The 26581-nt window shown below is 41.4% G+C and overlaps 5 protein-coding genes across 5 annotated transcripts; 3 read left to right on the top strand and 2 right to left on the bottom strand.

The window, feature by feature from the left end:
• Window positions 1-770: 770 nt before the first annotated feature.
• On the bottom strand, window positions 771-2799 carry LOC135608291 (glucan endo-1,3-beta-glucosidase 8-like). The gene is made up of 2 exons (XM_065100994.1): window positions 2083-2799; window positions 771-1939 (listed from the first exon to the last, which is right to left on the bottom strand). Exons 1-2 carry the CDS (start codon window positions 2433-2435, stop codon window positions 835-837), a joined length of 1458 nt encoding a protein of 485 aa, XP_064957066.1. The 5' UTR covers window positions 2436-2799; the 3' UTR covers window positions 771-834.
• Window positions 2800-3407: 608 nt separating this feature from the next.
• Window positions 3408-8702, bottom strand: LOC135608290 (uncharacterized). Its single transcript, XM_065100993.1, has 3 exons — window positions 8544-8702; window positions 5521-5601; window positions 3408-4185 (listed from the first exon to the last, which is right to left on the bottom strand). Exons 1-3 carry the CDS (start codon window positions 8700-8702, stop codon window positions 3793-3795), a joined length of 633 nt encoding a protein of 210 aa, XP_064957065.1. The 3' UTR covers window positions 3408-3792.
• Window positions 8703-8975: 273 nt separating this feature from the next.
• Window positions 8976-12221, top strand: LOC103978736 (uncharacterized). Its single transcript, XM_009394643.3, has 9 exons — window positions 8976-9114; window positions 9224-9334; window positions 9418-9483; window positions 9563-9629; window positions 9735-9835; window positions 10837-10881; window positions 10954-11289; window positions 11379-11481; window positions 11953-12221. Exons 1-9 carry the CDS (start codon window positions 9076-9078, stop codon window positions 12033-12035), a joined length of 951 nt encoding a protein of 316 aa, XP_009392918.2. The 5' UTR covers window positions 8976-9075; the 3' UTR covers window positions 12036-12221.
• Window positions 12222-18124: 5903 nt separating this feature from the next.
• On the top strand, window positions 18125-21363 carry LOC135608288 (aldehyde dehydrogenase family 2 member C4-like). Its single transcript, XM_065100991.1, has 8 exons — window positions 18125-18301; window positions 19366-19508; window positions 19603-19986; window positions 20054-20143; window positions 20232-20405; window positions 20493-20768; window positions 20850-20911; window positions 20983-21363. Exons 1-8 carry the CDS (start codon window positions 18196-18198, stop codon window positions 21254-21256), a joined length of 1509 nt encoding a protein of 502 aa, XP_064957063.1. The 5' UTR covers window positions 18125-18195; the 3' UTR covers window positions 21257-21363.
• Window positions 21364-21494: 131 nt separating this feature from the next.
• On the top strand, window positions 21495-22875 carry LOC135608289 (transcription repressor OFP14-like). The gene has a single exon (XM_065100992.1). The coding sequence runs from the start codon at window positions 21810-21812 to the stop codon at window positions 22680-22682; it is 873 nt and encodes a 290-aa protein (XP_064957064.1). The 5' UTR covers window positions 21495-21809; the 3' UTR covers window positions 22683-22875.
• The last annotated feature ends 3706 nt before the right edge of the window (window positions 22876-26581 follow it).

Here is a 26581-nt window from a genome sequence, read left to right as displayed (position 1 = left end):
GCAAGCAATTCGATCAAATTTGGGCTCTGTTGCAAATTATGTTCTTCATGTTTACGTTTGGCTTGGCGGTCAACTTTCCATGAGAAGTCAACGACGTCAACCTGCCATGATAAATACGATCTGGAATTTGTCCCCCGTTCCAAGACAAATTTAGCATTACTTTTAACACCAAAACTGCTAAAAACAAAAGCAAGATATTTACTGAACATTTAGTAAGTAAAAGAGGCTCAATGTGGCATATACGTTGATTTACAAATCGAGGTCACTGCAAGTCATATTTGTAATAACTAATCCTATTCCCATTTTGTTTACTACTATGAACTAACCTAATGTTCTATGCGTGGTTAAAAGGTTCTATGTACCTAAAGGAAATGGAACATTGGTGAGGGCAACAACAATATATTCTTCTTTAGCACCTTCGACTAATGGAATAATAGAATCGAATTTAAAAAGTAGGAAATTATGTGTTTTTATGGAAAGTATCCTAAGATATTTCTATGAATAATCAAATTGAAATTAAATGCCTTTGCTTTAAATTGTTAGATTTCGAGATAAAAATTGGAACAATTTCCCATCAGAAGAGAGTTGTGTTTCACGGAATTACCCAAAGTATGCATTAAAATTCGTTGAGATTCGGGTTGGAGGCATCGAGAAATATGTCCTCCACCGATTTCGAAGGTAAAGGACTCTGATCTCCAGCTTTTTGGATGACAGAGAGTCAAAAATGGCAGGACAGTTCGAGTGTACCTCGGGCTTCATATCTCCAGCAACTTAACCCATCAAGCTCCTGTGCTCTTGTTTGCGAGGTAAAGATGGATCGATGGCTCCCCTCTTCTATGCAAGCCCCGCTGCAGCCACTGTCATCAGCAAGGTCATCAAGCTCAGCGCTGCTGTCTTTTGTGCGTTGCTAAGTATCTGCACCGGGAACAGGCAGCTCCCCGTCGACATGTTTGTGGTCACGATCGTCGCTAACCCATCGAAGTTGCACGCCCTGACGTCCTGATCCATGGTCTGGAAGTAGCTGTTGAATGCGTAGGAGACGTTGCCGTCGGAGCTCAGCCCATTGCACGAGGAGCCATACCCCAACGCCGTGCAGTCGGCGTTGGCACAGGCATAGTTCACGCTCGAAGGTATCGATCTGAAGTTGCCGCGATCCTCCACGTTCAGCACGCACCACTGCGCCGGTAGGTGCTGCACTCCCTTGGCGCCGACCAGGTACTCGTCTTTCCCCTTGCCCGATAAGTCCATCGGGAACTTGGGCTTCCCGTCGAACGTGAAGATGCCCCAGTGGCGCTCGAAGTTCCCCGGAAGCACGCTCTTCATGTCCTCGTCGAGCAAGCCGAACAGGTAGAAGTCGAGTGGCCCGGGCCGCAGCGGCGTGCCCTCCTTCTTTGCCATCTTCCTCGAGAACCCATCAAAGAACCTCTTGGCGTAGTCTACGTTTGCGTTCTTGACGCCGTCGGTTGGCCACCCAATCTCCCCGATCGTGATCTTCATGTCCGGCACACCCGCCTTCTTCACGGACCAAACCAGGGTGTCGTAGTTCGCGTCGAACACATTCGTGTACTGGGCCCCTTTGTCGTTGACCGGCTGGCTTCCGCCGTCGAAGAAAGCAAACTCGACGGGGAAGTTGGGGTTTTGGTTGAGGCTAAGGAACGGGTAAATGTTGACCACAAAAGGCGCGCCGTTGGAGTTGAGGAAGCGGACGATGTCGACCATTAGCTCCTCGATGTCCTTGCGGAAGCTTCCTGCGGATGGAACAGGGTCATTGGCAGGGGAGAAGTAGACGTCTGCGTTCAAGGGCACGACGGCCTTGATCCGGTCACCGACTCCGGCCTCGTCGAGAGCACTTTGGACGTTTTTGAGCGCAGGGAATGTGGAGTTGATGAAGGAGCCATTGTAACTCTTGAGAAAGGGCTCGTTCCCGACAGCCACATACCTGTATACGGTCATAAATTGCAAGGAACATTAGCGCTTGACGGCAGGCCTTTGATCGAACAGTTTGTGATGTTCGATAAGAAAGACGATCTTGAGCACAATCTCACACACAAGCACAAAAACAGTCAACTTGCTCGCAATTACTTGATATGAACACCGCCTTCATGGTCGTATTGGGTGACGTTCTCCTTCACCCACTCGGCGGCGTGCTTGTGCTTGCACATGCGCTGGAGCTGGTCATTAGGGATGGCGAGCATGACCTCGATGGCGGTCCCGGCGAGGGCGCCCACGGTCCAGGGGTCGGCGTCGAACAGCTTCACCTTCCTGATCCCGTTGTCCTTGAGCATCTGGACCACCGTGGTCGGAAGCATCGGGTGGGACATCATGGTGCCCCAGTTGACGCCGACGCCATCGGCGGTTGCAGGAGAGGGGAGCACCGCCGCGGAGACGACGAGGACGATGAAGGCCGCCCAGGCCATGACTCCGGGGGGGACCATGGGACCGGGATGGTGCCCTGAAAGCTGGAAGGAGAGACTCCAAGTGGGTTTCTCGGACGGATCTCAAGGGATGAATGGGGTTGGGGAGGGAGATTTAATGGGGGAAGGGAAGCAAGGCCGGAGGAGGGTTTTGTTGGTTTGAGCGAACCACCATTGTTTTCGGTTGGAGTTTGCCGCCCTCCTTTGGGAGCGGGAATGGAGCGGCTTCAGTGAATCGGCGCGGCGTGGCTTTTTTGACAAAAATGCCCTAGATGACACGGTGGATTCACCATCATCAGTTGTGGCGCGATCGAATGGCCACGATCATTCCACGCACGTGATTCGCTCGTTTTTGATCGGGCTGTCGACGGGTCCCATACCATAAGATAACTGGAGCCTTTATATATTGATAAAAATCACAATCTAAATATTACTAGGCATATATATATTAAATTTTGTTGAGATAAATATATTATTGACAAATTTTGAAAAGTAAATTCTTGAAAAAAGTTTTTATTTTTGAGAAATTTTCATTAGAGCACTTTAATTTTCAAAAACTCTCACAAAGCACTTTTTAGGTTCAACGAGATTTATGAAGACGATGACAACCCTCACCACCCTCTCACGAGGAAAGAGGGGACGCCCTCACATGTTATGAAGGGTTCGATAATGTCATCGTAATTGCCCACTAAACAGGGGTAAAAGAAGATAATCGATTCACAATGGAAAAGGAAAGTGATGAAAAATGAAGACAGATTAATGGCAAAATGATTATTTTATATAAATACTCCTTAAAAAATTTTAAAATTGAGAAACTTAACAAGAATTTATCAAAGATAAATTATTTTAAAAAAATTCAACCTAGATATATAAAAAAACCCTATGTTTATTATTAGCATAAACTACAATTATGAAGAGGAAAGAGTCTATGGTCTACCCGAAAGTGTGTACGCAAAAGTGTACCAATAGTAACACACTCCAACTTCAGAATGCTAAAGTGAAATAGCAAGCCATCAATTATTAACAACATACATCCATCTTGTACATGAATCTCCCATTCATGTACAAAGCAATTACCAGACTCAAAAATAAATCTCACACATGACAACATATATAGCGAGTCCATTCAAAACAAAAAGAAAAGAAAAGAAAAGAAAAGAAAAGAAAAAGATGACTAGATCAATAGAGTAACGAGCAAATAATGGCACACGATTTATAATATAGACAGCACCAATTGCCAGATGCATCGTGTAGCAAGACAGGCGGAGAGTTCATCTTCAGAACTCAGCCCTTATTGATATATCTTACTTGGAAGTTGCAGATCAGAGATTTGAGGCTGCAGTGGTTGAACTAGATATGCATGAGGTTGGTAGAGTTGTCAATAAGATTCATGAGGCCGGCTATCGGTGTGAATGTCCATGGATGATTCATTGGAACCGAGAGAATTTGTACCACGGTTTTCATTTGGATCATGGTGGTTCCTAGATCCTGCATTCCCAGTTGGGAGGACACCATTTCCATAAAACCCACCTCCCTGAGCAAAATGATATGGCTGAAGGCTCCTGCGTACAGGGCTGGAAAGAGCATTTGAGAAAACAGAGTTTTTGGCTTGATCAGAGTGACCGCTCCGAGGGGCAAGTCCGACTGTTGGCTGCCCGAATATACCAGACGTTGGTTGGATGCCAGAGTTTGTAACATGCATTGTTGATTGATGTTGGAATGGTGATCTTGGGGAGACTAATGCATCTTCTCCAGCATAATCCATCTCACTCTGAGAAAATAAGTACCAAGTAAACAAATTAGGTATTCTTTGTAATTTATATTGCTAAAATTAGATATAGACAGCACTGAGGGTATATATACATGTTTCATTTCACTGTAGTGTGAGAAAAGGAATAAAAAGGGAACTGCTTACGGCAAGATAATGTGGTTGTTGAGCATAAAAAAATTTAGTAGTATTGCTACTTGTATCAAATAAGCAAACTCCCAAAACCTCTGCCAGTTACTAATGTAGCTATAAAGAAATTTTGAAACATAAAACCCACAAATGACCTGATTTTGCTACTAATTAAAAGATCCCAACAAACATATATCTATCACTTCAGTAAAATCGCCTAGGTATCGCACTCCAATTCACACACACATATTGAGCACAGAAAAAATTTCATGCAGGATAATATCTAACATCAAGAAAATGTTGGGTTATATTATGATGACTTGGAGCTAATTTAATCTGTGATCCTTCAGATGGCTGGATAACTTGAATCGTGCCCTTGAGATAGTGAAATAAGCCGCCCTGACAAGAAATATTTAAGTAATTTTTGAGTTTTTTTAGCACCAATGAACGCTTTATTTTAATATTTCAGAGGATAAATTCAAAAACACCAATTTTTCAAGCGATATATGTGAAATTTTGCCTAACATGTTAGTGAATAATATAAGCAACCTATTAATCAACTCAAGGATTAAACAACTTTGGGAATAATGCAAAACCATCATAGGGCTTCAAGTTAACACTAACAAGAGGTGCATATTGAACAATGGTGATAAATGACTGACTATAATCACACACAGTGAAGGAGAATGAACTGCCAAATACTTAAATACAGCACAACTTCCACTTCAAAACTCAAGGCATATGCTCATTTATGAATCCTTTAAAATATAAAATTTCTGTTCTCTGAAATCAACCCAAAAGGCTCGTTTATGAAAGAACAAAATTGATTTCATAAGTCAGTTCAAAAGCAACAGATGGTGTAATTATGCACGACATATAGGAAAGAAGCTAGATACATTTTTATATTGACAAGCATAGCAAAGAGCATATATTAGTTCACAAAAAGTTCATGTCAATGAAAAACCAGCATCTATTTTGGTAATAAAACAATGAAACAGAGAGTCCAAGTCCTATTATGAGAAAGGAGCTAATGTACATCAAATTGCAATCTTAAACATAATCAAAGTATGCACTAAATTACAAATTTGAATATATAAAAACAAAAAGGAACAAGAAGATAATTCTTGATGTTGCTGATGCAAATAATATAGAGAAACAAAATGGAAAAAAAGATGTATATAAAAGAGAAAACAATCAATATAATAGAACCTGCATATGGGTAACTATATCAGCAACTGTAACCCGTCCCCCTTCCTCGTGTTTTCTCAAGATCCATTCATAAAGCTTCTCCTGCATAACATACAACAAAAAAGAAGTACACAAGTAGTTAAGACATCAAATTCAGAGGAGTTACATAAGACTTCAAATAGAGAAGGCAATATCAAGGACACAGAAAAAAACTCAAACATCGTTCCCACTGGTATACACAAAAGAGGGACCGCCATCTGGTGTGGGGTTGGCCGAAAGTGGGACATAAAGATGATACTAATCGGTCCACCAGCACCAAAGAATGCCAATAGATTATATGGAAAAAGATGATACAAGAGAAAAAAAAAAAAAAAAAAAAGACAAAAAATAAGTAAACATTACAAGAAGAAAAAAGAGGATAATAATGTATCTGCATTTGAAGCATGTGCTTCCTAAGGTAAATCTACCAGCCAAGAAGGCAAGAACATCCTTTTTGCTTGGTAGAAGTAATGTGTACCTGGACTCGATGCATGTCCTTCATAAGGTCAATTAACCAGCCAATACCATCTTTTTTAATTGATAGAAGCTAAAAACATCCTCTTCACTCTTTGATTAAGAAAAATATCTTATTTTGACACCCTAAGTATATGAAACTTTAGCCTGAATCATGTCTCTTTAGTTACGCAAATCTCATCATTGAGATCACCTTGATCCACCAAATCCAATTTCATAACCCCATAATCTGGTGCTAGAATTCAATGCTCAGACCTCTTGCGACTCGATCATGCAAAGCATCCATCACAACATCATGACTAGCTTGATTGTTATGTCCTTTGCCCTCTGGATGGAGTTGACCTTCTTAGACATACTATCAAGAAAGGATCTTAATCGATGACTGCATTACAGTAAATGGTTACAAGACTAATCACTATATAAAATGTTGGTTTATATTATGACAACTTGGAGGTAATTTAATATGCGGATATCTTGAATCAAGACCTTGAGATAATGAAACAAGGTGCCCTGACAAGAAATATTTAAGTAATTTTTTAGCAACAAATGAACACTTAATTTTGATATACAAAGGAAAATTTCAGAAACACCCATTCCCAAGGGATATGTGAAATTTTGCCTAACATGTTAATGAATGATACAAGCGACCTATTAATCAACTCAACAACTAAACAACTTCGGGAAAAATGCAAAACCATCATAGGGCGTCTAGTTAACACTAACAAGAGGTGCATCTTGACCGATGGTGATAAATGACTATAATCACACATAACATGACAGTGAAGGAGCATGAACTGCCAAATGCTTAAATACATCACAACTTCTAGTTCAAAACTCGAGGCATATGCTCATTTTGAAATCCTTTAAAATATAAAATTTTGTTCACTGAAATCAACCTGAAAAAGCTTTGTAATTTGATACCTTTATCTTCTCTTGGTACTTAATTTCATCACCCTCTAATTGAAGTTTCTTAGCAACTGGCCTCAAAAGTTTTCAATCATTAGGATTTGTCAACTATAAAATTGAAAAGAACAAATTAAAAGTTAAGCATGTATAGGTTGCCAAATCGTTGAATAACTTAATAGTTATCGTGTGCATTTATTGTAATGTGTGTTGACACCAAAATCAATCTATTAGTGTATTGCAACATCAAAACACTACTGTATCAAAGGGCTAATTACATATTACCCCCTGTAGTTGGCTACCTTAAGCGTCTCGGTCCCTACACTTTAAAAAATTACATTGACATCTCTATAGTTACAAAAATGAAACATTTAGATCCATTTACCCTAACGTCAGTTTTACTAACGAAAACACGAAAAAAAAAGGGCAACTAGGTAATTTTAACGTTCAATGGTGGACGGCGACGTCGTTGGCATTGACGTCAATGCCGATGAAGTTGCTTGGCAACCTCCGACGACGATAAGGTCCGCTCTCACCCGTGACACCACCCGCCTCCACGAGGAGCGTGCCGCTGACCTCATTGTTGTCCATCTCGCGTTGCTCTACATCTGCGTTGATGCTGACGCGGTTGCCAAGCAGTAACTACATCGGCGTCAACACAAATGGTGGTGGTCATCGCGACGTCTATAGCGAAGATGATGGCCACCTCGCCGCTGACCTGTTGGGCGAATCCAACCCGAAGCTGGGGTCGCTGAAGCTCTTGCCGCTTCCCCCGTTGTAGCATCAATTATGGCACCACCTTTTGTCGAGCAACCATTTCGCCGCTCAGCAACTGCGTCAACACCGACGCAAATGTAGAGCAACAAAAGGGTAGATCATCGAGAGGTGGTGCCAAAACTAACATAGCAGGAGCTCCAACGACCCCAGCTTTGGGTCGAGGCTAGGATTCGCCCAACGGGTCAGCGATGAGGCAGCCACCATCTTCGCTGTAGACGTCACAACGACCACCACCATCTGCGTCGACGCCATCACTGTTGTCATGCATCAGCATTGAAGCATATATCACTCGACAACTGCGTTAACATCGACACAGATGCAGAGCAACGCGGGACAAGCGACGATGAAGTGGACAGTGCGCTTCTCGTGAAGGCGGGTGGCGTCGCGATGAGAGCAAACCTTGTTGTCGTCGAAGGTGGCCAGGCAACTGCGTTGGAGTTAACGCTAGCAACGTTACCGTCTACCACCAAATATTAAAATTATATTTTTATCTTTTATTTTCGTGTTTCCGTTGGTAAAATTATTATAGCTAGGGTAAATAGAACTAGACTTAGATGTTTCACTTTAGCAACTATAAAGATGTCAATATAATTTTTTAAAGTATAAGAAAGTATGAGGATCCAAACGCTAAACATAACTAACTACAGGGATAATATGTAATTAGTCCTGCATCATATGATTATATGCAAGAAAGAATAAGAAGCCATAAAACTAATCGTCGACTTCAAAACAAGGAAAACAAAGCAACAAACGACGAAGCCTTGGAAATAGATAAGGATGGGAGAAAGGGGGGGGGGGGTTGGTGGGGGGGTTGGTGGGGTGGGGTGGGCGCGGCAAAGAGAGGACCTAACCAGGGCATGGCGCTCCCCGGCCTGGAAGGATATCTTCTGCTGGTTCATGGCCTGCGTGTACAGCTGCGAGAGCGAGTTGGCGGCGCTGCAGAAGGTCGAATACAGCGTGCGATCCACCTCATCGAGTCGCGTCGCCTCCGTTTTCCGCTTCCTCGCCATCGATTCCGGGAAGACCGCGATCGACAGGACGGATCGATCGAAGACGAAACCCTAGGAAGCCACACAAAGAGGGGCGGGCGCGGGGGGTGGGAGAGGGAGAGAGAGAGAGAGATAAGAGAACCGCTCTCTACCCTCTTCCGCTAACCTGTCTCTGTCCCATCGGCTTCACAACAACCCGAACGCGAAGTAGATAGAAGCAAACAGAACGCAAGACTTTGGGTTGGGCCCGAATTGGACTTTATTGGATCATTTAAAGGTCACCCGACCCGACCCTTAGTGAAGACCGTCTCCCTCGGCCACTACGCGATCCCATTCGCCGCCGCCGTCACCGTCCCTCCTCCCTCGTCGCTCTCTTCGTCGCTCAGAATCCGCCATGCAGAAGAGCAACGTCCCGAACCCCGCCAAGGCGGAGGTAGTGCCCCTCTCACACTTCTGTCATCGTCTCTTTTACTCCTTACCTTTCCCTTCTCCCACCTTTCTTGATCTCTCTGTTTTACTTCACTGCGACTCTTCTCCCGCAGCAATCGTACCCTCGCTTCTCTCTTTCCAGCCTTGGATTTGGGCCACCTGCTCCTTCCAATGACCCCCTTCCTCCACCGCCACCTGCCGTGGAAGTGCTCCCCTGCGAGGAGGTAACTCTCTCTGCCTCATCTCTCGACCTCTCTATAACCCGATGTTTTTCCCCTAAAAAAATCCTTCATTTTTTTCCTTCCAGGAATCGTCGGAGCCGAAATCGAAGGTAGAGCCTATCGTCATCGACGACGGCCTTACCCTTCTTAAGGTAATCGTTTTCACTGCGCATATCAAGCATTTTCCATCTTTTTATTTGCTTTAACTTCCTGTCTTTGATCCTCTTGTAGGGAAGAGTTAGCACTTTTGATGTGTTCGGAGTGGCCAACTCGGATTTGGTCCCAGGAAAGTATGAAGGTGCAACCGTTTTCCCTTTGCTCTTCTTCCTTCTACTTGCTGATGTTGGCTAAATGGAATCAAGGATGTGGCTAAGAGAGAAATTGGTTTTACTGCTCTTGCCAGGGGGGCTGAAGCTGTGGGAAGGCTCACTTGACCTTGTCAAAAAATTGCATTCGGAGATTGAAGAAGGCGTGCTGATGCTCAGTGGAAAGCGAGTTTTAGAGGTCGGTTGCTTGATCCCCAGGTGATATTTGTGCTCTCTAGAATGTAATATGCCATGGTAATTAGGGACTCATTGTCTTGCAATCAATTATGTTGCATTAGGTTTGAGTTTTTTTCCTTTGAACCGATACCGATGTGCATGCTTAGTTCCATTTGTTTTCGGGAACTATTTGCCTCATAACCATCACTATTTCTTGTGCTTTCCGAAGGAAATGCTGATGTCTTGGTACACTTATCATTACAATTAACACATAACAGCTTACTTAATAAACACATGCATGTGCCTGGTTTCATGCTGAGGCATCGGTTGGCTACTAGCATCTGTATTAAATCATTCTAGTTGATGTTAATAGACACATATCAGAATGAAAATATTCAATGTCAGAAGGTTCCTATAAAGCAGGTGCAGATAACAGTTCTTTTTTTTCAACGTTTCCTGATAAGTTTCTATAGAAATTATGACATCCATAATGGAAGTTCTTTGGGTATCAAAGGTGATGGTTTGTTGGTAGTCTATGAGTGGCATGCATAACTGGATTGCCCGATATTAGCAATAACATGTTCCTCATTTTCTGTGGACGAAAGAGTCACTTCTGATATCACTGTCTTTGGTTTATAATATTATATTGAACAACTTTGTTGTTTCTCAGATACCAACCAATCTCTTGAGTGTTTTAAACATTCACACTTAATGTTCATTTATCTGCCTTTTAGTTACCGGGAGATTTTATGATTAGTGCAAGAAAGTAGTTAATGTGTTTTGAATTTTACAGTTTGTCTTTCTTATTCTTGAGTTGTTTCTATTGTTGGTATCGGGTCAAATTTTCGTATTGGTTGCCTGTTCTTCATTAATGCAAATAGATATACTTTTTCCTGGCCTCAAAATTGTGAAAACCATGACAGTTTGTTCTTGGGTGGGCGCAGTACTTTGTTGTAGTTATGCTAATAAGTACGTTTAACCATTTGTTTCACGTTTGCCGGTAATCCTTGGGTCATCTTTCAGCTTGGATGTGGTCATGGCCTACCAGGGATCTTTGCAGGCCTCAAGGTATGCTCTCTGCCTCAGCAGCTATGATACCTATGTTATCTGTTGCAATTTCTCAACTTTTTAGTATTTCAGGGTGCAGCAGTTATCCACTTCCAAGATTTCAATGCTGAGGTGCTTCGTAGTCTAACCATACCAAATGTGACAGTGAACCTAAAGAAAGAGTTGAACCAACAACAGCCACTGCTTACAAGCAAGACATCAACCAACATCACCGCTGACGTTCGTTTTTTTGCTGGTGATTGGAATGAAATTCATCAGCTGCTCCCCTATGTTTGTAGCGCTGACCAACGAAAAGCAACAAATGGTGGTTTAGAGGAAAAGTCATGTGATGGCTATGATGTTATTCTGATGGCAGAAACTGTGTATGCACTGTCCTCCCTTCATTGTCTCTATGAGCTTATTAAAAGGGTTAGTGCCTTTCCTTCAAAAAGATTCAGTCGATCATGCTTCCAAGTAGTTCTATCGATATGATCTCCTGAGAATCATATACATTGCAGTGCATGCACCGCCCATCTGGAGTTGTCTATATGGCAGGAAAGAAACACTATTTTGGCGTTGGTGGTGGTACAAGACAATTTGTAAATCTGGTCGAAGAAGATGGTGAGTTATGCTTTGTTCAAACTGTGAATTTTAGCATGTTCTTGCATTCTTTCATCCTGCTGTCATTTTCTTCCTTGCCTCAGTCCTCTAAAAGTTTTCATTTCATGATCATGGTTATGCTGGTTGATAGGCCCCGATCTGTAGTATTTATGTTCAATTTACTGCAGATGCCAGCATGAAAAGAAAAAGAAATAAGAAACATTAAGCATCTGTGTCAGAATTTGTTTGCAACGTATATCTACATGTCGATGTAATGTACGCTTCGGCAGAATCTCTTCTCCAATTGTTAAGAGTGTGGAGTATTTGTTTTTTATCTGTCTCAGGTAGCAGATATTATGAAATTAATTATCACAGGTACTTGATGTGCATATAATGTAATGTGGGTGGATGACATGCATAAATATTCGAATAGCGGCATCCTTTGTCATCTTGTTTGATCTATACTAAGAATTCTTTGCAACTTCTTTCCAGGTATATTGACCGCCTGTTTGCTTGCTGAAGTTGCTGATGGCTCCTCAAATGTACGGGAAGTGTGGAAATTCATGTTCAAATAGACTAACATCGAATTGAAGTGTATAATATTGGCAACATCTTCCAACCTTTTCATTTTGGAATATCATTTTTTCTCTGTATCCAAAGGCAATGTGTGACATGCTAAATTTTGTAACACTAAACATGCATTTCACTGTGGCTATGTTCCAAATGCTATGGGAATTCGTTGAACGCTAATTCTCTTTCCATAGTCAAGTCAACTCATTTTGTATTCAAAACAGAGAAATGGTTGAGATCGATGGTTTTGAAGGCAATTAGACATAATTTTTACATGTCCAATTCTATCTATGAATTGTTCTGCATTTTAGGAAGAAAAACATTTTCACATATTGGTTTAGCATGCAATTTTTTTCTGCACTATGGTTTAGTCACTTATGAAAGCTTGATAACTTTGAGTAACTGCATACAGTTGTTTGCGATTTTAAAGAGGTAGTTAATGCTTGACGATATTAAAGCTCAACGGCTACTGCAAACCCAATTGCTTAGTGTCAAGTTATTAGTCGATTTTAGTGTTATGTGATCGATACCTCAACATTACGTCTCGGCGTGCTAAAGATGCGTGACATCAATATATATGTGTAATAATCCTAAAGCCACACTATGAAAATAATAATGTAGTAAAAAATAATGATATTGTCTGATATTTTGATCATATATGATTGATGTGGCATTGCGCCTCAAATATTACCGATCACATTATGACCGTTGCACGCCACACACCCCATGGATTCGACGTAATATGACTCCACCAAAGTCGACGATGCATGACATCAATGCATATTTACAAGTGTAACGGTCCTAAAACCACATTATATGAAAAAGAGCATCCATAGGTTCGAAGTCAACACTTCAATGGAACAACCAATTTTGACTTAGAAATCAAATATTGTGTTCTCTAAGATCATGACTTAAGCTAACGTGTGGTACAACCAAAGCTTATTCCCTTGGAGAGTCGTTAGTGTCATAAAATCTTTTCAGAGACGTCACATGTGCATCATTTTATTTTATGGAAGAACTCGATTGATTTCACGAGTAGTAAACGAAGACGTAATTGACCAGTCATAATAAATATTCATGAAATTTCATGGATCAAACCTATGACTCCGTCAGAAATGGCCGATCGCTTCCTCCAATGGCTTCTCCTTCTCTGCCATTAATGACTCGAGCCGCCCACATCAATACCTTCCAACTGCCGAAGACCTCAACGTATGCTGTACGTCCGCTAAATATATACCACCACGAGTCAAACCTATCGATGTAGACGATGGCCTATAAATACTCCGTACGACGCCGAAGGCCTCTTCATCTCGAGTCCAACCTTTCTCCTCGCTTCCTGCAGGCAGATAGACGCGATGGCTTCACTGAAGATTCACGCTCTCCTCTTTGCTTATGCTTTGCTCGCGGTTCTCTTGCACCCTTGTCTTTGCCAAGACATCGCAACCTCGACGATGACCAGCTCAAGGAAGTTTGATGGTGAGTGCAAACGCTCTCTTTTTTCTCTTGTTGCTGTCGATGGTGGAGTAATTGTCGTCGTCGTCGGTGCATGTGGTGCAGGGAAGGCCATCGATCAAGGAATTGCTTATGTGTTGATGCTTCTGGCGCTCTTCGTTACCTACCTCGTCCATTGAGCTTCTTCGCTCGTTGCGGTGCAATTGTTTGGATGGAGAGACCCTTCAAATATTCTGTAATTTGATCCCTTTTATCTTCTCTTCTCTTCTCTTCTCTTCGTAATTCTTCGATTGGAGTTTGTTAGCGACTGGTCTCGATGTTTTCGATCATTAAGATTTTTCGACTATGAAATCGAAAAGAACAAATCAAAAGTTAAGCATGCATAAGCTCTCAAATCTTTGTGTGTGGTGATGTGGATGTCGATGATATCTTTATCGGCCAACTTGATTTTGAGTCACATGTGCTATGAGTCCGAAAATAACCAAGAGGGTGGCTCGAGTGTCCATTGAGGTGCTAAACACGAACGACGATCAAAATCGGATGGGGTGTCCAATCGAATCTTTTTGACGCTTAAGTTAGGACTGAGATGAAAAGTGGAGTCACGAGTGAACAATAACTTAATAATAATAAATTAGTGAGCTTTATAATAAGTTAGGCTAAGTAATAGTAAATTAGTAGACTTTATAGTAAGTTGAGCTCAAAGAAATATTTTATGATATAAGTGGATTTGGTACGATCCCTATGATTAGGTGGTTAATACATTGTTTGGGTCCCACCTCTTGTGCTGACTAAACAGCCATACAAGGAGCTACGATTAGTGAGTTATATATATATATATATATATAATATGATGTGTATATTCAAAATCATTCAAAGCATCGTGTATGTTCAAGAAAAAAAAATTCAAAACAATGGTCGTAAATAAAGCTTTCTCTTACAAGTGGCATATTCGATTAGGAAAAAAAAAATATTTGATGCTATCATTTAATCATTTTTTTAACACATAATGTTATGAGGGTGAGTATCGTTGATCGTGAGTCGACATGACTTGGTCTTGACCCAAAGATATGGGATCATTTGAAAAACCCTCGTGATCGTCCTATGAGATAGTTGGTGGGGCTTCGAGGCCTCCAAGGTAATCTTCGAGAAGACTTTGAGTATCTAAGATAGTCTTGGGTCGAGATGGAGTCCAGCTTCTTAGAACATTCCCACACAAAGACCGATGTCATAAGGAGTTTCCCAACCCGACTCTTCTAATACTTAGGTTAGCTTTGGGATAGTATATAGTGTGAATGGATTTTTTGAAAAGAGGTCTGTCCCTTGGGCAAGCACCGAGGGTCAACTTTTATACTTGAGCGATCGAGAGGACTGCTTGTAACCGTCATAACAATATTTCTTTGGTGTTTTGTTCACAAGGGAGATAGGCCCAAACAGCCTCCTATGGGTTGTCGTCCACGGAGGTTGACTAAGGACGAACAAGTTTGAATGATCGTTCGGGAACCATTGTCCATGGTTACCGATAGGATAAATTCGAACACCCTCCCATAGACCATTATCCATAGGGATCGATAAGTCATTATTACCCTCACATCACTAGCGAGTGGGGGGGAGGGGGGGACTTGGCCCTCATCCTCCGTATCAACATCTAATATCTGGATAGTGATCAATTGTCAAAGTATTCTCTATCACATAACAACTATTAAAGTTTTTAAATAAATATTATGTTCCGAAACAAATAAGCTCTCATTGTGTAGTACAATTAAAAATAAATAGATATTAGACAAATATCAATTGCGACTCAACATTAAAAGTCTAATATCAAAGATAGTTTAATAATGACTTCTTAACATTAAAAGTCTAATATCAAAGATAGTTTAATAATGACTTCTTAGGGTTCATTCCAGTGACGATAAATCATTTAATAACATTTTATAAAATAACAAAGACATAGTAAACCATATTACAATTTAAATTTCCTTTGAAAAGCCCCCCAATTTAATAACCTAACCTAATTGGTTCTCCCAAAATAAGAATAAAGAGGATGACGTGTCCACTGAAACACTACGCATGAGAGGAGCCCTCGTAATAAAGTCAAAGTGTGTTACACGCTTGACGTCGATGTCGCAACTGCACCGATCACCGCTGTCTCCACCCACTCAACATGTCGTCTTCTCCGTCGCCGGTCGGAAAGACATCCTTTTAGCTCATCAACAGTTGTCCTCGACGTGTGATCCCTTTTTTTAATCGTGTATGCTTCCGCACGTAGTTTCATAATAAAGAAACATATTTAGATATATCAATCAATCAATTAATTCTTTTTGTGAACGTTATGTTCTTAGATGGATAGAATCTCACACTAAAGAACGATTGGAGGTGGAGATGATATGACTGACTTAAATATCGAGTCTAATCAATAGACATATGACAAAGCACCAACCCAACATGCTAATAAATGATTAAATATTTCATCAACCAACTATTTAATATTGTAAAGCTCTAACGCCCGAAGCCTAATCGATATGAAGATGACCACTCACCAACCCAAATATGTTGATAATTGACCAAATATTCTCTCTACAAACTAGTAAATATTATGAAACTAATGATCGTTACAACACTAATAATCACTATAAAAAAATAACTTCTTGCAAGCTTTTATTTTTTATTTTCTATTATATAAAAAAAACACTAACTTGAAGTTGGTGCCGTTTTCGCAAGAAATAAAATATTTTTTTTGTTCACGACGAATGCTTCTTCCATTCGTCGTAATTCTTCTCGTGTTTTTCAATCTTCTAAATGTTATAATATTTTAAAAAATCAACTCCATATTTTTTAGTTCGAAAAGGATGTTACGATATAATACTGACGAAATTAAACACAACAACACAAAAGATCAAAATACTTTTGTCTCAAAGCAAACTTCTAATTGGTATAATAACAAGATGAGATCAACATCAATTCAAAATGATGATTACTAAATGTTCTATCAAGAAATATTTCATAAAATATATTTTTTTATTAACTCGCTATAAAACATCATCTTAGATATGTTCTATCAGTCGTCGAGGACTGATCAAAGGAATCAAATCGAAAAACCCACTCAATTTCGATCTATCCGATCCTAGGTAGATTAAAAGGGAAGCGCACTTAGGTGCGTGCACCTCATGTCGGTCCGGAGATGTCGTCGTCTTCACCGACCGACTCTTTTTAGGCCATCAGGAGACGTCCTCAGCTCTTTCTTCTACCCGATCCAGTTTTTTGATTGGGCGCACTTTCGCATGCAGTTTCGTGCTCTACCTAACGAAGGTGATTAATTAGAATACAACAAATAGACTAAGCCTTCAACATGCTCGATATTGTCTGATCGTTTTCCCACCATCGAAGACACCAGCAAATAGAACAAATAACGATGGACGAATTCGTAAGAAAATAATAATTTTTTTTATCATGAGTATTTTCCTTTTTAAATCTCAAAAATACTAAAAAGTAGTACTCATCATATAATCCAACCATCGAATGATTCGTCGTCACGGGACGATTATAATTCTTGATTTTTGAAAATTAGAATCAACGATTTCGGTTCGGATCAAACTGGTATTTCATTATTATATATATATATATATATAATTATTTTATTTTAATTTTAAATATGTTTGAAAACTCAAGAACACTATAATTAGCATAAAAGATCAAATGTTTCATGTTTTTATTGTGAAACAAATAAGAAACCTAAGAAATGATGATCTTTAACTTCCTCGGTTGCTATAACTTTTAGGTGAGGAAAATGGGAACTTTTTGGGATACGGCAAAAGTGGCCACACTGATGAAAAAAAAATAAAAATAAATCATTATCCAGGAATTTTCAAACTGAGAAGCTTTTCTTGTCAATTGACCAGCATACACGAAGAGGAAAATCATGGTTTCCAAAGACCACTTCCATGCTGATAAAGATAGATTTGCTCACAGTTTCCAAAGGATTATAGGGCATTAACTCAACATGAAAGAATATATATATATATATATATATATATATATATATAGATAGATAGAGAGAGAGAGAGAGAGAGAGAGAGAGAGAGAGAGATATGTGCCAACCAGAAGAAAAGTAAGAAGATGACAGAAAGGAACAACTATAACTCTGGAGTGGGAAGCATGTTCATTGATTATTTTGATGTGTCTGATGAAATAATTTTGAAATCTTGCATATATATATATATGTGTATATATTTGCCAAAATATTAATAGGTAGTGTATTGGCATCCTTTTCCACAGCTATACAACAAAAGACCACAATATATATATATATATATATATATATATATATATATATATATATATATATATATATATATATATATATATATATATATATATATATAGGTAGGTAGTGTATTGGCATCCTTATCCTCTCCCTAATAGCTATACAACAAAAGACTACAATATGGTTTTCCTGTATTTAAACTGCACTTTGATTATTCATAGAATACCTGCCACTATGGCTTCCTTGTTTGCCGCCAAAGTCAATGCCTTCTTCATTACGGAGATCTATTGATCCGTCCTAACAGTCAATGAAGACGTCGATATCCACAGTAACCAAATTAAAGAAGAAGCACACCAACATCCTTAAAAGCCCATCACCACGGTGCGTTCTTCCTCAATCGAGAGAGAGAGAGAGAGAGAGACTCTGTTCTGGTCTGTCTCCTGTTGACCTCCATGGAGAACCACCGCTGCAACGGCGACGGCAAGGAGAGCTTCAAGTCACCAGAAATAAAGTTCACCAAGCTCTTCGTCAATGGCCAGTTTGTCGACTCCGTTTCCGGTACTGCAATACCTCTTTACATATATATATATATATCTATCTATTGATGATATTATTTTGCTGGTGATAAATATACTGCAACTTTCTCCTGTTCTCTTCCCAAGAAAGCTTTGTTTTATTGTTCATGGAAGATGGAAATTAGAGCAAGATAAAAGGCTGTGGGAATCGATCGATGAATGGGTCTTAAGATGTATTGTTATAATCCTCTATTAATTGGTAGAGAGATTGTTTCCTCGTGTTCTCTGCCACACAATAATTAATACTACACTTTTTTTTCTTTCTTATGGTCAAAATTCGTAGATGCATCTCCACATGTTTATAGAATCATTGAGGTTGCTAAATTGACGGAAACATTTCTCAGCCCACAAGAATTGATTCTTCTCTTCTTTTTGGCCTAATATTACTCTCTCTCTCTCTCTCTCTCTCTCTCTCTCTTACCATTTTTCTTTCTTTTTGCGTGCTGCACGTTGTTACGTTGCGTCAACGATACGGAAGCATTACTGATGTATGGAAGACAGAGATACATCCGCCGGATGAGTTGACTTTTGCTCTGAAAGAAGAGTGCCATGTATTATTGGGTGATTTTGTTGAAAAAGTTATTTTAGGATTTTATTCTTGAGTGCCATCTCTCTTTATAATTTTATAATTTTATTTAAATTTTTTAATATTTATAAATTATTTCTTCTTAAATTAACCTAAATAAGAAATTATGATGAAGGAAAACAAAAATTAGAATCATTAATATTAGGATTGAAAATAATAAAATATTTTTTTATTATTTTTAAAGTGATTATCAATTGCATATTGTGAATAGTAAATAAGGGTTAACAGTAAGTTTCTTATTTTTTTCATGTCCATGTTTACTATGATCTCATGAATACCTCTCGTTGTCACATTCGTCTATCGCGAGGCACCACCACCTCTTGCTCTTAATATCTCCTTCGTGCTCATTCCATCTATGTCCATATTATTCTCTGTGGATGATGAGATAAAAATGGAATGCTTTGTATCGGAAGCAACACCCATAGTTGACTAGTGATTGGATTTACTCGCCGTGGACGCAGGCAAGACGTTCGAGACGGTGAATCCCGCGACAGGCGAGGTGATAGCGAAGGTTGCGGAGGGAGTCGAGGCAGACATCGACTTAGCCGTGAAGGCTGCTCGCGAAGCCTTTGATCACGGCCGATGGCCCCGCATGTCTGGCTTTGTATGATCGCCCTCACCTCGATCGCCTCCTCTCTCATTGACTGTCATCTTTTCTTGGAGATGAAGAAACGAAATTGGATTTGAATCTCGATCAGGAGAGGGGGAGGATCATGTCGAAGTTCGCGGATCTCATCGAACAAAACATCGAGGAACTGGCGGCGCTGGACAGCGTCGACGCCGGAAAGCTTCTGGCCAGTGGCAAAACGGTGGACATACCCCACTGCCTCCACATCCTCCGGTACTACGCCGGCGCCGCCGACAAGGTACACGGTGAGACCTTAAAGCTCGCCGGCGAGTACCAGGGGTACACGTTGCTGGAGCCCATCGGCGTGGTGGGCCACATAATACCCTGGAATTACCCCTCCACCATGTTCTTAATGAAGTCCAGCCCTGCTCTGGCCGCCGGCTGCACCATGGTCGTCAAGCCCGCCGAGCAGACCCCTCTCTCCGCCTTGTTCTACGCCCACTTGGCTAAGCAGGTCTGCTTCCTCCTCTTCCTCTTCCTCCCTTTAGACATGGTGGCGTTGACTTCAATCTCGTGTATAGGCTGGTATTCCTGATGGAGTGATCAACGTGGTCAACGGGTTTGGCCCCACTGCCGGTGCTGCACTTTGCTCTCACATGGACGTCGACGCCGTGCGTTTCCAGCTTCTCTTCCTTCTCAGTGATGTTGTCTTACTGCATCGTTGCATGCCGACATCATCCTCCAAACCTTGGTTTCCAGATTAGCTTCACCGGCTCAACGGAGACGGGACGCCTGGTGATGGAGGCCGCTGCAAAGAGCAACCTGAAGACGGTATCGCTCGAGCTGGGCGGGAAGTCGCCCCTCATCATCTTCGACGACGCCGACGTAGACATGGCGGTCGCTCTCGCACGCATCGCCATCTTCTACAACAAGGCATCGCCTCTGCGTCCCACCTTCGCCTCCTTCGATCCAGTAGTGATCTCGACGGAGACATAACCTTACTCCATGTGACACCTTCAGGGCGAGATCTGCGTGGCTGGCTCTCGCGTGTATGTCCAAGAAGGCATTTACGACGAGTTCGTCCGGAAGGCAGCACAGAGCGCCAAAAGCTGGGTGGTCGGCGACCCTTTCGATCCTAATGTTCAACAGGGGCCTCAGGTTGACAAGACACAGTTCGAAAGAGTTCTCAGCTACATCGAGCTTGGCAAGACAGAGGGTGCTACGCTGCTTACAGGAGGAAGACGCTGCGGCGACAAAGGCTACTACATCGAACCCACGATCTTTACTGATGTCAAGGTAAACAAGAGTAGATGCATAATTACTGTAGAGATCGACGGACAAATTGGTTTTTGCATGAGAGATTATTGTTTCTTACAGAAGGAGATGAGGATCGCGCAGGAGGAGATATTTGGACCAGTCATGTCGCTGATGAAGTTTAAGTACGCTTTCCGATCTTTAGAGACCGGAGTTTGAGGTTAAGCATCGATGTTGATCTCAAGCTTGCTTGCAGGACGATCGAGGAAGCGATAGAGAAAGCGAATGCCACAAGGTATGGATTAGCAGCAGGGATCGTGACGAAGGATCTGAACACTGCGAACAGAGTGACGAGGTCGGTTCGAGCAGGAACGATTTGGATCAACTGCTACTTTGCGTTCGATCCGGGATGCCCGTTTGGTGGATACAAGATGAGCGGCTTCGGGAGGGACCTCGGCATGCATGCCATCAACAAGTACCTCCAGGTGAAGTCTGTGGTCACTCCTCTCCACTCTTCCCCATGGCTGTAACAGTTGCACGACTCAACCAATAATGCCATGGTCTGCAGAATCTAAATTTAGCTGTCTGTAAGGATGATGCGATTAATCGGTATACCCTTCAGAAAAATCTTCATACATCTTACGATTTATAAGAATTTGGACTGTTCTTTGTTGGCTCACAAAGATAGATGATGCGTTTCGATCGCAGTCAATGTGAATTAAGCGAGAGGCATCACACCCTCCCTGTCTCTCTCTCTCTCTCTCTCCCTCTCCCGAAAGGTAAGAAGTGAATGGTAGGCAGAGAAAGAGGAATGTGAGATTGAGTCATAAAGTCACTTCAAACCTTCCCATGGATATCTAACCCCCTCTCTTTCTCCTTACTAAATGAATCCAATTGATTCGTTCCTTTCAAACGGCTGGCAGAGCAGCATTAAAGATCGAACAATATCTTTTCTCCCTAATGCGGTCTGATCATTCTGGAACTGCCGCATCTCTCTACGTTTATATAATAGCTATCGACTGCTTTCCCCCTCTCTGTGTCTGTCCCCGTGAAAGAGAGGCGGAGAAGAGAGAGTGAGTGGGGATGGGAAAGAAAGGCCTTCCCAAGTCTCTCCGAACGTATCTCTCCAAACTCAAGAAGGTACCAGCTCATCTGCACATACCCAATTCCCCACACCCTGCCACCGCCACCAGTTGGTTGTTGTCGGCGTGCAAGTATCCCAAGACCCCTTCCTTCGCGGCCGATCGAGACCACCCCGACGACGACGGCGGCCATGGGCATGAGCATCGCCATGACCACGGCCTCGACCTCGCCGCCACCCTCTCCGACGTCGACCGCTTCCTCCACGAGAACTTCAACTCCATCTACCCGCGGGAGGACGACGGCGAGGAGTTCTCCTCCTCCGAGCCCCCAGCCAGGTACGACGAGGACCCGCCGCCCACCGCGTTCCGCTCGTCCGAGCCCTTCTTCGTTTCCTCCGGCACGTCCAACTCACTCCTCGACGAGGCCCGGGCGAGCGCCACCTCGTCCTCGTTCTCCTCGTCGCCATCGGTGTCGTGCTCCTTCCAGGAGTCGTCCGACGCAGGGGCGGAGGTCCCGGGCGGCGGCGTGGCGGTGATGACGTTCTCCAAGGACCCCTACGACGACTTCCGCCGGTCCATGCAGGACATGGTGGAGGCGCGGCACGTGGACCCTAACCAGCCTTTGGACTGGGACTTCATGGAGGAGCTCCTCTTCTGCTACCTGGATCTCAACGATCATAGCGTCCATAAGTACATCTTGAGGGCCTTCACCGAACTCACCGCCAGCTTCCGCCGCCGTGTTATGGTCCGGAGGCGTAGAGCACCGTCGGGTGGCAACGTGACGAGTAGGAGGATGATGATGAGCAGGAGACCAGCCGACGCGGCCGGAGACGGGTGTATGGTGGTGCCGCGTCATTTTCCGCCAACCGGCTGACATGGACTGAAACTAATCACACAGAGAGAGAGAGAGAGAGAGAGGATTTCGGGATTGTAGATAGAATATATTGTCTAAGATTATATATATGTATATATATATATATATATATATATATATATATAAAATTGATGAACTCTTTTCCATGCATATTTTATGTTAATTTATTTTGACTAGTAATTTTCTTTTAATTTATTTTACGACGTAAAGACGCCTCACTTGAAATCGTTTGCATGTTATGTAATGAGAATGAATAATATAATAGTATATAATTAGAATTATTTTTAAAATAAATATGTGGTGGCATAATTAATTTATGAGGACGAAATGGCTCTCTGTAGCACTTCTTCTTCGACTGTTGATGGGCGATCTTACGATAGGGCTTTGCTATCGAAGGAAAAAGGTGAGGGAAAATTCTCCCTTTTACGTTGCCTTTTTCATCGTTATTTTGCCGCTTCGTTCTATTGCTGCCGCTGCCGCTGCTGCTGCTTTTTCTTTGTTTTGTTCTTGGTGTTCGATTCCGTTTCATGGTGTATTCTCTGTGAGTGGTGTGAGATGACACTTGATTCCCTCTAATGGTGGATTACTCTGTTCTCCTTTGGATTGTGGGACCTTTAGATGCTCGATAGGTTATTGCCGTGTGATGAGAATTTGGGGGTCTGCCTTTTGAAGTCCTCGAAAATGAAAGAAGAGATGTATTGGCGAGGAATGTTGGACAAAACAATTTGACTCTCTCCTTCAATTTGTTCTACCATAGAATTTTTCTTTTGTTATTTGAGCTATTTAGAGAAGATCTATCATAGATACAACTTTCATCTTCTAACCAAATGGAAGAAGAAAAGGAAAAGCTAGGGAAAAGGATACTTGACTCTGGTTAAGTGGATTATCACACTAAGAAGGAGAAAAAGGGGCATAATCTTCTTTGTGGGTGCATGATGTATTTTAGGAACGAAAGAGACATTACATTGTAAGAAAATGACTTCTAACCGTACCTGATCTAGGATGACAATAACTCCTACCTAATTCTTATATATTGTCATCTGCGGATCCTGATCATATTTATAATTGTCGAAGTCGAGAACCACATAAGATACAAACGGTAAACACAGTCCTGGTAAGGATCATTTTGTACCCTTGAACACAAGTTCCAGGGAAATGTAGTTGTTACGGAGAGAACAATTTGCTTCTGAACTGTAAAGTCTTTGTTTTGTCATGATTTCAGATTAATAGGCCATGTAATCTGGAGTTAACTACACAAGAAAACTTGCAGCAATCTGGAGTCCATTGCGTTCTGTTTTTGCAATCACCTTCGAGGTGACTGTGATCCTTCGGCTGTTCCGATTCGTCAATTCTAAACCGGGGATTTCTTGGGCGATTCGGTCCAGGCAGGGTGGTGGTCTTTTAGAGATTCGGTGCTGCTAATCGCGGCGGTCTGCTCTCTGGCTAAGGTTTGGTGGATGGATCCCTATGACGGGCAGAGACGAGAAGTAGGTCGCTATGCTCTATGGGGCGGTGGTGTGGGATCCGTTGCTTATCGTTTCCCACAGTGTCCGCCTGCGCTGCTTCTAATGCTCGACTCTTGGACTGCTCATGACCATTATGGTCAGCACACGGGATGAGCTTCAGCCACTTTAATTTCTCCACCTTCGCTGCCGCTACCATCAACGGTTGGTGCGCAATTGCTCCCTTCTTCTCGGTTGTCTTCCCTGGTAATTCTTCACCTAGTCATTTCACTTCTTTGCTCGTTTGTATATGTAGATGATCCAAGAATTTGTCTACTTTTCTGGTGGCACAAACTTGCACGATTGTGCTTATGATTTCCATTAAGTGAACCATTTCTTGATTCTCCAGCCTTGGCCAACTATCCGGTACTTGAATGGTGAGTTCTTGAGCTTGAATCCAGGTTGAGACAAATACTCAGCTAGCTGAGGCATGCTGACACTCGCTGTTGAAATTAACATTATCGTCAAATGACACCAAAGTTACTACCACATGGGTTTTTAGTTTTTCTCAATGTCAAGTTCTCCAAGTTTGTTGCTTAGTCATTGAAATGTTGAAAAGTAGAAGATCTTGAGAGACTCTTATTGAATTAGATGGTGGAGATTGAGATGATAATGTGGAGAAGTGCATTTGGTGTGTGAATGCTGAGTAGCTGTCAAATAGAATATAAACTGTTTGGAATGGCTTAAAGGTGATAATAGCTTAAGGATCATCATGTTGGGGATTAAGGGAACAGTTTGTATTGAAAAATTAAATGTTATTGAGGCGCGGATGTTGAGATGTGTTTTTGGTGTTGAACCAAAGATGGATTTAGAAAGATTGTGGTCATAGTACATCAAAGGTATCATCAATTTGAAATGTTATTTGTGTATGCCGATTGCTCATGGTGGAAGAGGGACATACAATCCAAAAGCACATGGTAAAAAACACTGGAACAAGGACATGAGCCCTTGAATTCGTCTGTGATGTTATCTTCAATAGTAAATGATTTGACTTATCATAAACTCCAAATCTAATTAATTTGGAACGAGGCCTTGTTTTTCTTTTGTTTTACAAGGGGAAATCTCCAAATTCAACATGATGCTGATTTGGTATATCTTTCTCTTGTTCTTGAACATAAGTCACCTATGTCATACCAATGTTGTTATCTTCTAGATTGGAATCTTAATGCAGATCAACTTGAGTCTTGTTAAGCACACTTCTTGATATTATTTTCTAATGTGCTGGGGATTACTTTTGCTCTGTTGGAGCATGGACTAAATATCTTGATATTGTTGTTCTTATGATGGACTATTTTTTGTAGATATTAAGTTCCAGAATATTACATATACTAATGATGTTTTTTTTGTCACACATGGCTGCACTCTATCTCTAATTTGCAAAATCTACCTGAAAACTAAGCCCTGTCCTTTGGTAGGGTAAAACCCATCTGTTTGAAATATTTATGCAATCATCGATCAAGATAGATTTGAATTTTCTTTTTGGGGAAGGAACACATTGATGGTTCAACTTATTCATCCTCATGTTTGTGCTTTATGCGCGTGTGGATCCTTCACTTGATCATGTGATAGTTAGATTTCGTTTGGGAACACATTTGCATTTCTAATATGCATTTGGAGAAAGATATTTGAGTGAATGTGTAGTCGTGGAATACCCTTAAGTGTTTGGTAAATGAAAAATTACATATGGCCTAGGTATATAATAAATAAAAAATATAATCATATAAATGAACGCAAAAAAACCTTTGAAAATAAATAAATAAATAAATTTTTAACTTATAAAAGACATGGATCATGTTGGTTTCTCACTAAGTCATGTTGGCAATCTTGTGATCTTAAATAATGTCATTAGGATAATTTAAAAATTAAAAAAAATTACATTAGCATCCTGCAAATGTTAAAATGGTAATGCTACCTTGAGGTAGCAACAACATTTGAGTACTTGTAATGCAGCATCCAAGCCAAATATGATTTGAACAAAATTTGCCAAACACCACTCTATTTAAAATGTGCATTGGACTATCAATGCACATTTCAAATGTGTTCCTAAACGTACCTTTAATCATACCCCTTGATGATTTACTTAAGTGAATTGGTCTCCAATCTCTGCTTCATGTGGATGCTCTGTTATCCTTTCCATTAAGTCACCAATGTTGTATGAAACTAGCCTCATCCACGTCTCTTTTATGTTTCTGTCCTCTTGATTTCTTTCACATTACTGGTGAACTGTAAGTAGTAACCCTTCCGCCAGCTGTTAAGACGATATATATGGTCAGTAGAGGTTTGTGCTGCTGCTTCTCTGACATAGGCATGCTGATAGCAACAATGATGAAATGGAAAGTAATCTTTGTTACTTTAGGCAGCGGAGTTGTCCAGCTACACACATTGCCAGGCTGGTCT

The sequence above is a fragment of the Musa acuminata genome, chromosome BXJ2-3 (assembly GCF_036884655.1).
Source record: "Musa acuminata AAA Group cultivar baxijiao chromosome BXJ2-3, Cavendish_Baxijiao_AAA, whole genome shotgun sequence".
In the NCBI taxonomy this organism is placed as follows: Eukaryota; Viridiplantae; Streptophyta; class Magnoliopsida; order Zingiberales; family Musaceae; genus Musa; species Musa acuminata.
The sequence above is the reverse complement of the archived record's forward strand: the minus strand, read 5'-3'. Positions and strand labels throughout refer to the sequence as shown.